The sequence below is a fragment of the Gobio gobio genome, assembly GCF_949357685.1.
Source record: "Gobio gobio genome assembly, chromosome: 24".
Lineage (NCBI taxonomy): Eukaryota > Metazoa > Chordata > Actinopteri > Cypriniformes > Gobionidae > Gobio > Gobio gobio.
In genome coordinates, this window is record NC_137120.1 from 3811320 (window position 1) to 3827687 (window position 16368).

General features: G+C 35.9%; 1 protein-coding gene across 1 annotated transcript in view; it reads right to left on the reverse strand.

Moving 5' to 3' along the window:
- Positions 1-1302: 1302 nt before the first annotated feature.
- The window catches only part of LOC307120422 (contactin-4-like), a 61296-nt gene continuing 46230 nt past the window's right edge, over positions 1303-16368 (reverse strand). The window contains exons 2-5 of the mRNA XM_079807451.1: positions 4337-4651; positions 3848-4153; positions 2211-3664; positions 1303-1793 (exon numbers count right to left, since the gene is read on the reverse strand). Coding sequence (XP_079663577.1) covers positions 3324-3664; positions 3848-4153; positions 4337-4651 — 962 coding nt within the window. The 3' untranslated portion in view covers positions 1303-1793; positions 2211-3323. The remainder of the gene's footprint in view (positions 1794-2210; positions 3665-3847; positions 4154-4336; positions 4652-16368) is intronic.

Below are 16368 nucleotides of genomic sequence, written 5' to 3' on the forward strand. Positions count from 1 at the left end.
GCAGAACGCAAGGACGACGCGGTGACGTCACGGATATGCTAATTAACGCATGACGTCATCTAGCGACATTTAGCGACTTTTTGGGCTGGCTTTAGCTACTTTCCTTGGAAAATAGTTGGCAACACTGCCTGGGAAAAAAAATATCGCGTTCCGGGCTCCCGAAAGGGCGGAAGTGCAGCGAGAGCTGATCAAGCGGAATCACCGGCACGTGTGAGAGGAAAAGCCCATGGCTGCGTTCGAAACCGCATACTTCCCTACTATATAGTATGTAAAAAGCAGTAGGCGAGCGAAGAGTATGCTCGAATCCTTTGTATTCATAAAAGAGTAGGCGAGAACTACCAGGGTTTTGGAGTATTTCTCGCGAGATTCGGACGTGCGTATACTGATGTTGCGTTCGAATATGCCTACTTACCTACTATATAGTAGGCGAAAACAGTACGTGAAAGGAGAAGTATGTTCGAAACCTCAGTAATCATAAAAGAGTAGGCGAGAAGTTCCCGGATGGCTTACTGATTCCGCCCAGATTGTGAAGTACCCATCGTCGGATACTTTTCTATCCCTGCCTTCCCATGAGGCCACAGGAAAGGAGACGTCAGGCGGAGAAAAGCGAATCAAATGTGAGTATTACAAACCAAAATCACGGTTCCTTGTGTTAAAATCGCATTTGTTGAACTACTGTAGAGTAAACTGTTAAATTGTTGAAGGTGTAAAGACGACAGACAGTATAGTACAGTTGTTATTGGGCTGTAAAAACATGTTTTATTATGAATGAGCTCCAGTAACACACACGTCTCCAAAGTGGATTTACATAAACGATATACTTAAAGATAAAGATGTTTGCTAAGTGTTTATTTAACATCTGACAGGAACATTTTCGATAAGTATTGCAGATGACACCACAGCATTAAATAGACATCTGATCAGAGTGATGTGTGTGGGCTATAATGTAGTTCTGTTGTCAACAATGTTCACTTTACATGAACGTCAGTAATGTTAATAAATCTACATAAAGTAACTAAACATAAGTTATCTTTTTTATTTGTCCATTAGTACTGTTGATGAATTGAGGAACATTAACACATCAGCAACTACCTCAACATTTAAATGTAGTATTGAGCACAAAAACTTTTGTGCTTTTATCAAGGTGTTGTTTAAGATACAGGTAACGTGAATGTTGTCTGATGTTACAGGGCCAGAAGAGCACGTGTGTGTTTATCTGGTGGAGACTGGAGAGAGGGTGATGAAGGAAGCCTGTCATCAAAGGCTTTGAGTATACTACAGAAATGAATAAAACATCAATTTAAATATTAAGTTGTATTTTATTTTAATTTCAAACAGAGTTATTTAAGCACTTTTCTGATTCTTGATGTCTGTGCGTTTGCTGCAGAGCTTCTGTGGTTGAGCCTTGCTCAAGGAAACCTTCTGCTTATCAGTTCAGTGTTTAGCCCACTACACCACAAAAGTCATAAAGCTACAATACAAATAGCATGTAATTGTAAAAATATTAAATCAAATATGGCAAGAAATGGGATGCTGACAACATGAATTGTAAAGCGTTTTCAGTAGTCATGCTGATGGAGAGCAGACACACGGATGTTTGGAGCAGACATCAGCAGTCAGAGATTGTCCCGCACATGTTCTCCACTCCTGCTTCAAGGTTGTGGGGTTCAGGAGGGACATGATGGAGGGCTAGGACAGGCGAAGGCGTTCACGGTGGTCAACTGCTTCATCAACATAAAGCCACAGAATTGGCACAGCTGTGTTGAGATGGCAGCAGATGTGGGGTTCACCGTCTGTAAATGTGTGATGGTTTGTTAGAACAATACGTTTGAATAAAGCTTTGTTTCATGGTGACTTATTCATTTGTGATGTTTACTTTTATTCATTCTTTTACTCATTAATTCATGTTTCCTATTGTTGTCAGTAAATAAAATATTTTATTAACTCATGCATTTATTCATTGCTTGACTGAAAATTGGTATTCACATCGGCTGCATTTGTCTAGTGTGTATTCATGCATCGCTATGTCATATGACATCAAGTTGCATTTTGCTTGTTTTACTAAAACAATATAATTTTCAGTAAAAAAAAAAAGTAATATAATTAAGTATTGGTCAGCATTTGTTATTATTATTATTATTGTAAGTGTTTTAGTGGGCTAGCAATGCAATTCATTCTGAGGTAATCTTAATTTTGAATAGTGAACTTACATTTTAAGAGTATAAAATCAACAGTGTTCTCCCAAGGTGAGATCCTCGAGCAGCTGAAAGACGTCCTCGTTGCAGACTCTGAGGGAAACTGCACAGGTCGGGCTGTGGAGTTACTGATGCTTTGAGCTGTTACTGCACCTGTCACTCATAGGCCTATCTTTTATTTTATAATTACATGGTTGTATCTTTAACAATCCTAATAATAAAACAAATATAATGGGGTTGCATACATTATATACAAAGAAAAAACAATAACAAGGTTAGATATCTTTGAATAATTCAGCATAATGCAATTAAATTTTATTTCATAAGCTTGAGGGATAAAACAGGAGTTAAATTTAAAAAGAAAAAGGAAAATATAAAGGAGATTTAGGCCAATTTTGCTTGTGGATGAAATGTTTTGCATATAAAATAAAGAAATTAACAACATATTTAAGAGATCACGATTGTGGGTTTTGGTAAGGATAAAACTGGGTCAGATTAGTAGGGTTAATATCAAATATCAAATAAATGGGCAGCTGTTTCTTCAACAAGCCCACAAAATTAACAAGTTTAATCAATATTAAGATATTTATAGATCGATGAATTAAACCTGTCACTCGTCTTTCAAGTTGTTGCGCTTGAGATAACGTCGTAGGTCACATGATAACGTCAACATGGCGCATAAAGTGCGGATCGCATTCATACTTAACGAGATCAGGCAATATAGTACCTACTCTTTTAGAGCTCGTTAAGTAAGTACTTATTGAAAATGAGTACCTACTCAATGAGTATGCGGTTTCGATCGCAGCCCAACTGTGGGGGGAAGAGGAAGAAACAGCGGGAGCCGCAGTAAAGGCGCAAGGGAAGGACTGAGGACTGAGGAAGCAGGATTTTTTTAACTTGCTGTGGCATTAATGTTAGATGAGGAAGATAAGTGACGTGGAGATGATGGTGCAATAGAGTCCTGTTTTATGCCAGCGTGTGAAGATTCCGTGTATCAAGGTGTCCATCTGAGCCCGAATACTGCCTTATTCATTGTGAAGTTTGGAGTGTTTTGCAGTGCTGAGTTGATATTTTCACGTGTGGAGTTGAGTATGTTTACAGTGTACACCGGCCTGTGACAATACTTCTTTAGATCTCGCTGTAATAAATAAAACATGTGGAACTGATATTTAACTCACCGTAGACAGAGAGACGGATAAAAGAAGACCACAAGTAAGGGTTGATCGGTCTATATTCTCCAGCATGTTTGGTTGTGATGTTTGTGATGGTCAGAGATCCAGTTTGCTTGTCCAGCTTCAGTCTGTCTCTGAATCTCCCATCAGGAACATCATCATATACAGTGACGCTGTCGGCCCGTTTATTGATTTTAGCGATTACAGTGTTTCTAAACCACCACTGAATCACATCATCATCCTTCACTTCAGTGAGACCAGACTCTAGAGTGACTGAATCTCCTTCCGTCACTGACACTGAATCATCAAACACACAGAACACACAGAAACAGGGTTTGTCACAGATCAACAGATTATAATGCTTTATTAAATTAAATAGTTCAACATTTGAAATAAACAAAATCATAAAACAACAAAATGGTGTGTGAATTCATTTTAATTTTGTCATTAATAAACAGGTGTAAATGTTCTTTAACTCACCAATGAGAGTGATAAAGAAATCAACCGTCTTATAGTTGTTGATCTGTAGTTGATAATATCCAGCATGTTTGATTGTGATGTTTGTGATGGTCAGAGATCCAGTTTGATTGTCCAGCTTCAGTCTGTCTCTGAATCTCCCATCAAGAACATCATCATATACAGTGAAGCTGTCGGCCGGTTTATTGATTTCAGCGATTACAGTATTTTCATATCCAAACCTCCACTGAATCAGATCATCATCATCATCATCCTTCACTTCAGTGAGACGAGGCTCTAGAGTGACTGAATCTCCTTCCGTCACTGACACTGAATCATCAAACACACAGAACACACAGAAAATGGGTTTGTCACAGATCAACAGATTATAATGCTTTATTAAATTAAATAGTTCAACATTTGAAATAAACTAAATCATAAAACAACAAAATGGTGTGTGAAGTAATTTCAGTTTTGTCATTAAAAAACAGGTGTAAATGTTCTTTAACTCACCAATGACAGTGAGAACGAAATAAACCGTCTCATAGTTGTTGAGCTGTAGTCTATAACGTCCAGAATGTTTGGTTGTGATGTTTGTGATGGTCAGAGATCCAGTTTGATTGTCCAGCTTCAGTCTGTCTCTGAATCTCCCATCAAGAACATCATCATATACAGTGAAGCTGTCGGCCGTTACATTGATTTCAGCGATTACAGTGAATCCTTCATATCCAAACCTCCACTGAATCAGATCATCATCCTTCACTTCAGTGAGACCAGACTCTAGAGTGACTGAATCTCCCTCCTTCACTTCAATCCCTCCTGCAGAACCTGAAGAGTTTTTCACAGATTAAAGCTTTAAAATCTCTTGATGTTGGTTTGATGAAGCTTCACTAAAATACTTTAAATTAATTTATATTTGAAGTGAATAATATTCTGCAGGACAAAGACAAAAGATGATGAATGAAAAGAGAAATAGATTTATATATGGAACAATAACTAAATAACAGAGGTGTCAAGTAACGAAGTACAAATACTTTCAGCCTATTTTTTACTTCTACTCCTTACATTTTCAAGCAATTATCTGTACTTTCTACTCCTTACATTTTAATAATAGCCTCGTTACTCTTATTCCATTTCGGCATATTTTCATTCCTTTCTTTTTTTTTTATTTTTTTTTTTTTATTGAAAATAATAAGATTTACAAAACAAACATGGCTGCATAGAAATCGTTTCTTCAGAATAGAATACATAGCCAGAGAGAGCAGCTCTTAATACAGGCAGGAAATTATAAACAGTCTTCGTGATAAAAATAAGGGTGAATTATGAGGAAGAGAAAGAAAACCAAAATAAAAACAAAAACAAAAAAACAAAGATTATAATATGACACAAGGAGATTTCAGTCATTGTTCAGTTACTAACCTCAGTTGGGAAGTGTTTTAGGGTATCAAATATTTTTTGTGCTTTAGGACCTTTTAAGATTTTCAAAGATTTCATATACATTTTAAATTCATTTAAAAAAACAACAAATTTGGGAGATGATTTCACAATTCTACATTTGTGAATGAAAAATTTAGCTAGACATACGATTGTATTAATACAAAGCTCATCACCCTTGTTTTGTAACATCAATCCAAATGTTATGTCGTCTCTAGAGAAAGAGGTTGGGAGTGAAGACATCTTTAGCTTAACCCAATTATACATATCACACCAAAATGTCTGAATCACATTACATGAGAAAAATACATGGTCCGTAGTTTCAACATCATTTTCACAGAATGTACATACATTATCAACTATACCAAAGCGAAAATTCAGTAAATCTTTAGAGGGGTAAATATTGTTCATTACTTTGAAGTGTGTTTCTTTCACTTTAGGAGGTATAGGGAGTGTTAGATACATTGTTCTCAGCTTAATGATTGAAACTTTATCAAATTTTTGTAGGATGCTATTTTTATTTTGGCTGTTAGGGTAAAGATAATCAATAAAACATTTTCTAATAAAGTGATTAGTGCATTTTTTATCCAGAATATAGATCCCTTGAATTGATAGTGGGGCCAATTGTGGTTGAATCGTATAATATGTCAAAATGCTTCTTGTTAGAAGGACAAAACCTTGGGGTATTGCTTTATGTAATTTTAAAAAGTCTGATTTTGAGGGATTGAATTTATGTTTAATGCAAAATTGTTCATAATTAAAAAAATGTCCATTGGTATCCATTAAGTCGGACATGGACCATATGTTTTTCCCATACCAATCATCAAAGAACAGAGATCGGTTGCGGTGCAAAATATATCTGTTGTTCCAGAGTACACATGTATGGGGTGAGAAGTTATGTGTGTATAGCATTTTCCAATACAAGAGTATTTGTTTGTGAAACTCTGACAATGATATAGGTAATTTATTTATATTAAAGTCCGCTCTAAGAAGAAATTCTAATCCTCCAATTTTCTTGAATAAGGTCTTTGGAATACAATACCAGAAAGAGTTGCTATGTTTGATTCAAGATTTTAGCCAATTTATTTTTAAGGTTCCATTAAGGCAATCGAAATCAATAACTTTTAGTCCTCCATCTTTTGTGTCTTTAACCATATGGCTTTTTTTCATATAATGTGGTCTGTTTCTCCAAATGAAGTTTAGGTTGATTTGGTTGATAGATTTAATCAATTTGTTTGGAATGGCATTGGAATAGGCTGGGTAAATACATCTTGATAAACATTCCATTTTAGTTAGGTAAATACGACCTATGATTGATAAGTCCCTCTGTAGCCATCTATTTAATCTTGATTTGCATTCTTTAATTTTATTTTCTATATTCAGAAGTTGGCTTTGCTTTTGGTCTTTGGAAAGGTAAATTCCCAGGTATTTGATTTCTGATTTAATAGGGATATTACAGATGTTTTTCAGTGAAGTGTCGTGTACAGCAAGCAATTCACATTTTTTTAAGTTTAATGTTAGACCTGAGGCTTTTGAGAATTTTTCAATTTTGGCAATAGTTGTTGAAATTTGGTATCTATCTTTTAAGAATATCGTTGTGTCATCCGCTAGTTGGCTGATTATTATGTCTGTGCCAAGTACATTAAGTTTTTTAATATCATTACAGTTTTTAATATAGATTGCTAGCATTTCTGTGGCTAGGATGAATAGGTATGGTGAGATGGGGCAACCTTGAGGGATACCCACATTAATCTTGAAGCTTGGGGTGGTACCACTAGGTAATAGGACACAGCTACTAATATCTCGATATAAGCCACCAACCCATTGTCTAAATTTGATTCCAAACCCAAAGTGTTTGAGCACCAAGAGAATAAATGGGTGTTCCACAGAGTCAAATGCTTTATAGAAGTCTAGAAATAGAAGGAAACCATCATCTTCTATTTGGCTTCTATACTCAATAATGTCCATTACCAATCTTATATTATTATGAATTGACCTTCCTTTTAAGAATCCTGACTGTGTATCTGCAATAATATCTGAAATCCCTGTTTGAAGACGAGAAGCAAAGATGTAAGTTAGGAGTTTGTAGTCTGAATTTCTGAGTGTAATGGGTCTTCGGTTATCTATAATTCTGGGATCTTTTCCAGGTTTTGGGATAGAGATGATAACTCCATGTCTCATTGTTGGTGGAAGCACACATGTTTCGAATATTTCAGTAAAGACTTGTAGCAGCAGGACTCTTAAATCAACCCAAAAATGTCTGTAAAAGTCACCTGTGAGACCATCAGATCCGGGAGCTTTGTTAAGAGAGAGACTACCAATTACTGCGTCTAGTTCTGTAATTGTTATTTGATTATCAAATGTTTGTTTGAAGCCATCCTCTAATTTTGGAATATGTTTTGCTATATCCTGAAAGAAATTCTGACAGTCCATGCTAGAGAATTTAGAGCTATAGAGTTGGCTATAGAATTTCCAGATTTCTGAAGATATTACTCTTTCATTTGTGACCTCATTATTATCAATCATCAGGGATCTGATGCTATTTTTTTCTTGTCTTCTTTTTTCAAGACCACAGAAATACGATGAATTTTTTTCCCCCTCCTCAATCCACTTAGCTCTGGATCTAATAAATGCCCCTTGGGCCTTACGACTGTAAATTTCATCTAGTTTAGGTTGGAGGCTTAATATCTTCTGTTTATCATCTTCAGTTGGGTTTGGTTTATTGCAGTACATATTTAACTGATTAATAATGTCTACTTGTTGTTTTTCACTATCTTTTTTAAGGATTTTACTGAATGAGATGGTAAATTGGCGTATTTTATATTTTAGGAATTCCCATTTTTTGGTAGCAGTTGTTAGCTCCTCAGAATTGGCATATTCTTTCACTAATAATTTGATTTTTTGGCAGTAGTCATTATTTTTGAGCAGACTGGAATTGAACTTCCAATATGTGTGTGTGTGGACATTGTTATCATTGGGTTTGATCTGTAGTAGAATAACACTATGATCTGTTAGTGGTGCAGCAGAAATATCAGAACTAATATTATAAACTAGCAAATTATTTGCAATTAACCAGTGATCAATTCTGGATTTATATTTGTGGCTTGAACTAAACCAGGAGTATTTAGATATTTCTGGGTTTAAGTGTCTCCAAGCATCAACCAAATTGTGTTTTTCGCAGAAGTTCATGAATATGGTGTTTGGATGACTTACAGAGTATCTACAAGGGTATTTGTCAAGAAATTCATCATGAACTAGGTTTAGGTCGCCACCAATGATAATGTTATCAGTCGAGTGTGTTAATTTAAGATTGTCTAACTCTAAACCAATTTGCTCAAGTAGGTTTCGGTTTTGTCTACTGATGTTATATCCATAAATATTGACAAAAATAAATTTCAGACCATCTATGTTTATGATAAGAATCAACCAGTGACCAAAATCATCTGCCATATGGGACACAATATGACCTTTGAAATTATTTAGGAGGATGGCGACACCTGCTGATCTTGAAGTGCCATGGCTAAAGTAAACTTCATCTCCCCATTGTTTAGACCAAAATATAACATCATCAACCTTAGAATGGGTTTCCTGCAAAAAAATCATATTTGATTTCTTCCCTTTACAAAATAAAAAAATACTTTTTCTTTTTGTCATGTCTCTTAAACCCCTTGCATTAACAGAAATGAATGAAATGTTACTCTTTAAACTGAACATAGAAAAATAAAAATATATATTAATAAAAAAATATATATATATAAAAATCTAGAACAAAGGATTACTGAACTTACTTAGAACAACAGTAGAAGCTTCCTATCAGGAACATAGTAGCAAAACCCTGAGAATACGTATTCATTTAAACTCACTTGTTTTCGGGAATCAGAGAAAAAAAAGAGAAAAAAAAAAAAAAAACTGACTATGGTGAGACTTTTTCCATTAATGAAAGCATCTGGAGTCAAAAAAACCCTGGACGGTTGTGACTATGGTGAGACTCTGTCTATTAATGAAAGCATCTGGAGTAAAAAAAACCCTGGACAAATGTGACTATGGTGAGACTCTGTCCATTAATGAAAGCATCTGGAGTAAAAAAACAAACAAAAAAAACCCTGGACAGTTGTGACTACTGTCTATGGTGAGACTCTTTGACCATTAATGAAAGCATGAGGGCCCCGGAACACTGTCTTTAGACCTGCCTTCCTTGCTTGTTCAACTTTTGGCCATACAGCACTCCGTGCCTCTCTGTCTTCCTTGGTGAGGTCTTCTGCGAAGCGGATGTTGAGATCCTTGCATACGCGGTGAAGTTTGGTAATCCGCCAGAGTTCGTCCCTGAAGTGGCGTCCTGTGAACTGCATGATTATTTGACGAGGGCGGTTGGTGTTACTCGGCCCCAGTCGGTGCACCGAATCCAGGATGAAATCCATCTTCTCCCTCCAGTGTGGCGCAATCTTCCCGATGATATCAGAGATGATTTGTCGTGTGTTTTCGTCTTTTTCCTCCAGTAATCCATTTAAGGTTCCATCTTCTCTTATAACGCTCCAACTCTACAGCTCTTTTTCCCACTTCTGTTACTTTTTTCTCCAGATCCGTGTTCTCCTCTTTCAGTTGTTTCACCTCGGCGTGCAGTTTTTGGCACTGTTCTTTACAATCTTTGATCTCGGCAGAGTTAAACTCTACCGCTTTCGCGATGTTTGCTATGGTCAGCGTGTTCTGCTTTAGCTCCGCTTTGAAGTCCTGCATCATGTTTTGAAGAGTTCCGATAGCAGCCAATATCGCAGCGTTAGAGGCGTCTTCAACATGGGCGCCAGCAGTCATAACTTCCTCTGGTTTGGACTTTTTCTGTGGTGCTGGTGTTTTGGAAGGGGATGTTAAGGTGTTTTAGTACCTCTGATGTTAGTTTCCATCCTTTCTGGTCCACCATAGTCGTGTTCTTGGAGAGCTTTCAATTTAGCATTAGCTTTCGTGCTAGACATGTTATGGTCTGCAATATCGTCCTCCAGGAGGTTCGCAGGGTCGTTTACAGGATTCTGAATTATTATGATGAGATCTCTACAGTTCTCTATCTGATATTTCAGGGTTTGGTTAAGTTTAAAGTTAATTCCATTGATTTACAAGGCTTTGCTACTCTGAGCTATTCACAGTGCGTCCACTCTCTCCGCCATCTTGTCACCGCCCCCCATTTTCATTCCTTTCATTTTCCAAAAAAAAACTATCCAGATAAATCATGCCATCCGGATAGAGTGAATTTGATTGTGGTTGGATGAGAAGGATAAACACAAACCATTCCGACACCCTATTGGGTTGTAGGTGATCAATCACGCCTGCACCTGCACAAATCACACACAGTGTTGCCAGATAGGGCGGGTTCTCGCCGACGAGCACGCACTTTCAGCCAATCAGCGATCAGCAGGCAGACACGCTCATTCATGACTTTAACAGGTGTTGTGCCGAAATTCGACTGCCTGCCAGAATCAGGCTGCCCACCGCGTGCGCGCCCATGACGTCATTCGTTGCATTCGTGCAGCCAATGACTTTAATATTTTTTTGTCCCCCTTTCATTTTTATTTAATTTAATTTATTGTATGTAGTTATTGCGTCCTTGTGCTGATAAACATTGTTTGTTAAATGTCTTGAGAACATACTGAATTGTTTTGTATTTTTTAAATCCAATAAAAAAAGACGAATAAATAAAATAAATAAATAAATAGAGTTCCGCACTTTTTGCTATTCAAAGCTTTTTGTAACCAAATCGTTTCCTCCCAAGTTACACAACGTCACGACAAACTTTCAAATCTCATTTTTTGATAAACAAATGTAATCTTGTAAGGCCTATTTGGCTGTAAATAAAAGGAAACATAGGCCTATCCAATATAAGTGCAAATAACCGAACACAGTGAAGAAAAGTCATCTTTAAAACTCGAGTAATGGGTCTACAGTATTTCATGTGATATGTTTGTTATACACATTTAAATAAATTTGATACATTACATTGATCATAAGTGACAGCTGTTACATTAACATTCTTTAAAAAAAGATAAATTTCTATTTCTATTCAAAGAGTCATGGAAGACAAATGTAATATGGTTTCCACAAAAATACATTAATACTGATCATAAATGTTTGTTGATCATCAAATCCTCATATGAGAATGATTTCTGAAGAATCATGTGACACTGAAGACTGGAGTAATGATGATAAATTCCGTTTTGATCACAGGAATAATTGACATCTTAAGTACATAAAAATATTATATTATTTTGAATTGTAATAATATTTTACGATTTTTATTATTTTGTAAATATATTTAGACACAATCTTCTCATCAAACACACTTCCCAGCCAGAAATGTCTAGAGGTGTAGAGGGCAGAATCATTTTGGTAGGTCAATTTTTTTAATACTGACAAAGTAATGCTGGACCACTGGAAACCTCTTGCCTTCTACTGTCACAGTCTTCTCAGCAAGCACACTCCATTGCAGAAATCACCAGCATGAGTATGATGCTTGATATTATATTTGATATACTATGGCAGGGGGTAATAGGCAGCAGAAATGAGAATCATTTATGTACAGAACTAAGCAGAGTTGATTGCACATCGGATTATATTGCACTAATTGAAATCGAAAAGCTTATGAAAATTGTTTATGAACATTTTTTATATAAAATATGTACTTTATAAAACATGTTGAACTCAAAAACTGCTAGAAAATCAAAGCCACGCATCTAAACAAATTGTGCTACATTTGAGGTTGATATCTCAAAAAGTGAGCTTTCAGTAAGATTTTATTTGGGCGCAGTACCAGCAAAGAAAAATTTCGGCACAACACCGGGTTTTTAGCGCGATGACTCGTAGCTGTATATTCCAGTGATCGCTATGCCAGTGGCATAAATATACAGTAAGTTGTATCTACAGTAAAGAGTGGGAGAGTGACTCAACTCTCAAACGTGAATTACACCTGTGACTCGAAGACTTTTTATAAATATAACCGTGACTGCTGTCCATGATGATTATTGTACAGTATCAATGAATTACGCATTTTGACAGTGCTGTGTGCATTAACGTGTGAAATGCCTGTTAATTACATTGCTTTTTCCAATCTCTATATTGGGCACTTTTTGCACGTAAATTGGCTTCTTACTGTTGACATTGTGTTTTTCTGAGGGATTGCCGTTTTGACAGTTTCTACCTGGACATATAGCCCAGTCATATTTGATCCGTTTTACTGGGAAATTGATTTTTTTTTAATCATCAATGTTATGTTTTAAGGAGATAAAATGATAACTTACTTATCAACATTGATTGGTATGGCAATAAAATAATATCACATTATTTTGGCAGTTAAAGTTTTGGGATTTTTCTTGGAGTGACTAGTTGCCTATAAGTATTGTAAAGGTGCAAAAAGTCAAAATTCAGAGGAATGTTATCAATAACCATTTTTTTTAATATAAATGTACTTTTGGTGAGTTTTTGGGCTGGAAATCATCGACCCAATCTGGCCACATTGATCACATATTCAAATAATGGTTATTGATAACATGCCTCTGAATTTTGACTTTTTGCTCAGTAGTACTCATATGGTTCTTTAATGTATTTGCATTGTCCTAAAATGCATTGATTTTCAATGGGAATATATGCGGCTGAAACGGGTAGCCTATGCATCTAAAAAATTTCAACATGAACTTTTTAATATAACATTTTAGTCGTTATGGCCTTTAGAAAAAAGTTTTTTTGAGGAGGTGGGGTATGCACTGTGGTGCAGCCTAATCTTTTGTCCTTAAAGGGATACTTCACCCAAAAATGAAAATTCTGTCATCATTTACTCACCCTCAAGTTATTCCAAACCTGTATGAGTTTCTTTGTTCTGAAGATATTTTGAAGAATGTTTGTAACTAAGCAGATTATATGCAACCATTGACTGCCATAGTATTTTGCCCCTACTATGGCAGTCAATGGTTGCTCTATCTGCTTAGTTACAAACATTCTTCAAAATATCTTCAGAACAAAGAAACTCATACAGGTTTGGAATAACTTGAGGGTGAGTAAATGATGACAGAATTTTCATTTTTGGGTGAACTGTCCCTTTAATGGCATTTTTTTCCCCTTACATTACTTTTACTTTTATACTTTAAGTAGTTTTGAAACCAGTACTTTTACACTTTTACTTGAGTAAAAAGCTTGAGTAGATACTTCAACTTCTACAGAAGTCTTTTTAAACCCTAGTATCTATACTTCTAATTGAGTAATGAATGCGAATACTTTTGACACCTCTGCTAAATAAAAAGACACTTTAATGTTTAATGTCACACTAAAACTAATGCTGTTGAGGATTTGAGCTTCATATTTACTTTATTTTATTGAATTTATCCATAATAACTGAATATAGACCTGAATTCAAACTTGATCTGACAGTAAAATCACAGATGAATTATTTCTATATGAGAATAACTGTAAATGTTAAATCTCTGTCAATCATTTACAGTTTTTTTATTCGTTTTGGTACTATTTTCACAAGTAAGGTGTACATTTTCAAAACTCTTGGTACAAAAATACAAACTGATCACACTTGTAACACAGCTCGTCATTCTTTCAAAACCTGATCTCATGCTTTCATTCAGTTGCACATATTTTCATTTCATATAATCATTGTTTCAAACACAAGATTATTGTAATATGTAATGAGAACATTTGGTTTAATCACCGAAACACAACGGTGTGATCTTCTTTCAGTTTAGTGCTTTAACAATCAGTTCATTTAACAGCAAACAGTGCAAGAAACATGTTTCAAATCACCCTTCACATAAGAGAATACAATTACATTATCTAACTTATGTAACTGAATCCATAATGTTTAATAATATCTATTCAAAAGGTCAAAAGGTGTGATGAAGTTACGACATGGCCATGAGGTTATGGGCTATAGAACAGAGTTTGCTGCCAATACAATAAATGTTCTCATTATACCATATGACTGAATCTATACTGTAGTTTAGCTTTATAAGGGTGAGTTACAGTAATGTGACAGTCTCTACCATGGTAATCAGTTTACAGTATCACAAGGCATATACTGTAATGTAAAATGCTGTATTTGATGCCATCTGTCTTATCCATCCCTTATACTCTATTCTGCTCTATGTTCATACACACCTACACACACACACACACACACACACACACACAGTGTATACATAGGCGTAATAGTTTCTATACTGTACAAACTGTATATTCTCTCCCCTTACACTAAACCTACCCATCGCACAAACACGGTGTATTACTAAGACTAAGGTGATTTAAGAGGACTGGATCTTAAACACAATACACAACTGCACAATCCACCATTATAAGCACGTGTGTGTTAAACGGTACATGCCACACACACACACTAACCTGAAAACACTGCGTATTACCAAGACTAAGGTGATTTAAAGGATTAGTTCACTTTTAAATAAACTTTTGCTGATTATTTACTCACCCCCATGTCATCCAAGATGTCCATGTCTTTCTTTCTTCAGTCGAAAAGAAATTAAGGTTTTTGATGAAAACATTCCAGGATATTTTACCTCTTATCAGACGAACGTGATCATCTCTGAGCTCCGCCATAACTTCCGCTAAGTGAGGTCAAATACGATCGTGGTCATAGATGTATACGTAGATGCCTCATTAGCGCTTGCACTGATCAGTAGAATGAGGCATCTACGATCGATATATCTATGACCATGCTCGTATTTGACTCACTTAGCGGAAAATATGGCGGAGGTCAGAGACGATCACGTTTGTCTGATAAGAGGTAAAATAATAGCATAAATACTGCTCGGTTTCTCGCAGAAACTGATCGTTTTGCTAGATAAGACCCTTATTCATCGTCTGGTGTCATTTAAAGCCCTTTGAAGCTGCACTGAAACAGTCATTTGGACCTTGAACCGTTTGGAGCCCATTTAAGTCCTTTATATGGAGAAATATCCTGGAATGTTTTCATCAAAAACCTTCATTTCTTTTCGACTGAAGAAAGAAAGACATGGGCATCTTGGATGACATGGGGGTGAGTAAATTAACAGCAAAAGTTTATTTAAAAGTGAACTAATCCTTTAAGAGGACTGATCTTTAGACACAATACACAACTGCACAATCCAACATTATAAGGACGTGTGTGTTTAATGGTACATGCCCACACACACCTGACGATATGGTTCATTACCAAGACTAAGGAGATTTAAGAGGACCGGATCTCCAATACATTACACAAAAAAGCATACAACATTACAGGGACCAAAGTGTTTTAGAAGTACTTTAATTATGACTTAAAATATTAATATAACATTTTTTCCAGTTTTATCATGTGATGCCATTTTAAGAGGAAAATGACACCCTCAAACATACAAACATGTTTCAGAAAGCATACAACATCATTACAAAGCTTCGGAAAGATTGACAAAACAAACAGGCACATTTGAAATCAGTCATTAAACAGGCTTTGATATATATTAAATGAACTCACTCGACATGCAATAAATGCTGCAGCATATAGAGAAACAACTTATAAGAGACGCTTTACCCAAAAAGACAATTCTGCACAATTGTCGAGTCAGAGTTTCAAAGCAGCTAACAGGAATACAGTGATAACAGAAAATTATGTATTATATTACATTTATTAAAATGATATTTGATTATGAAGTTAGTTTGGGCTGTAGAGCAGCTCTAGAAGAGTATAGTGTCGTCGTTCAGTGTTGATTGAGTTATGTTGTAGAAATCATCAGTTATTCCTTTAGTTCATATCATCTATAGCATGGGCGCCGGAAGCAAAACAAATGTGGGTGGGTCCTCTCAGAACATTTTTACTGCAGTAGATGCCATTTACAGTAGAAATATACCGCCTTGTTTGCTAAATGTCTGGTTGGGCAAGACGAAAATAATGGAAATCACCATATCAGTGAGAGCAGCAATAGTGTAGGGGTGAGACGCATGGCATCAAGTTGACACAAATCGACCCGCGGTTCGAATCCGCCTTTTGCCGAACTCGCTCTACTCCCTTTTCCCATCACATATCAGATCGGAAAGGTATTTATTTCCAATAGAAATGAAGAAAATATTAGAAAAGTTGAAATAAAGCGTCTAACATGTGT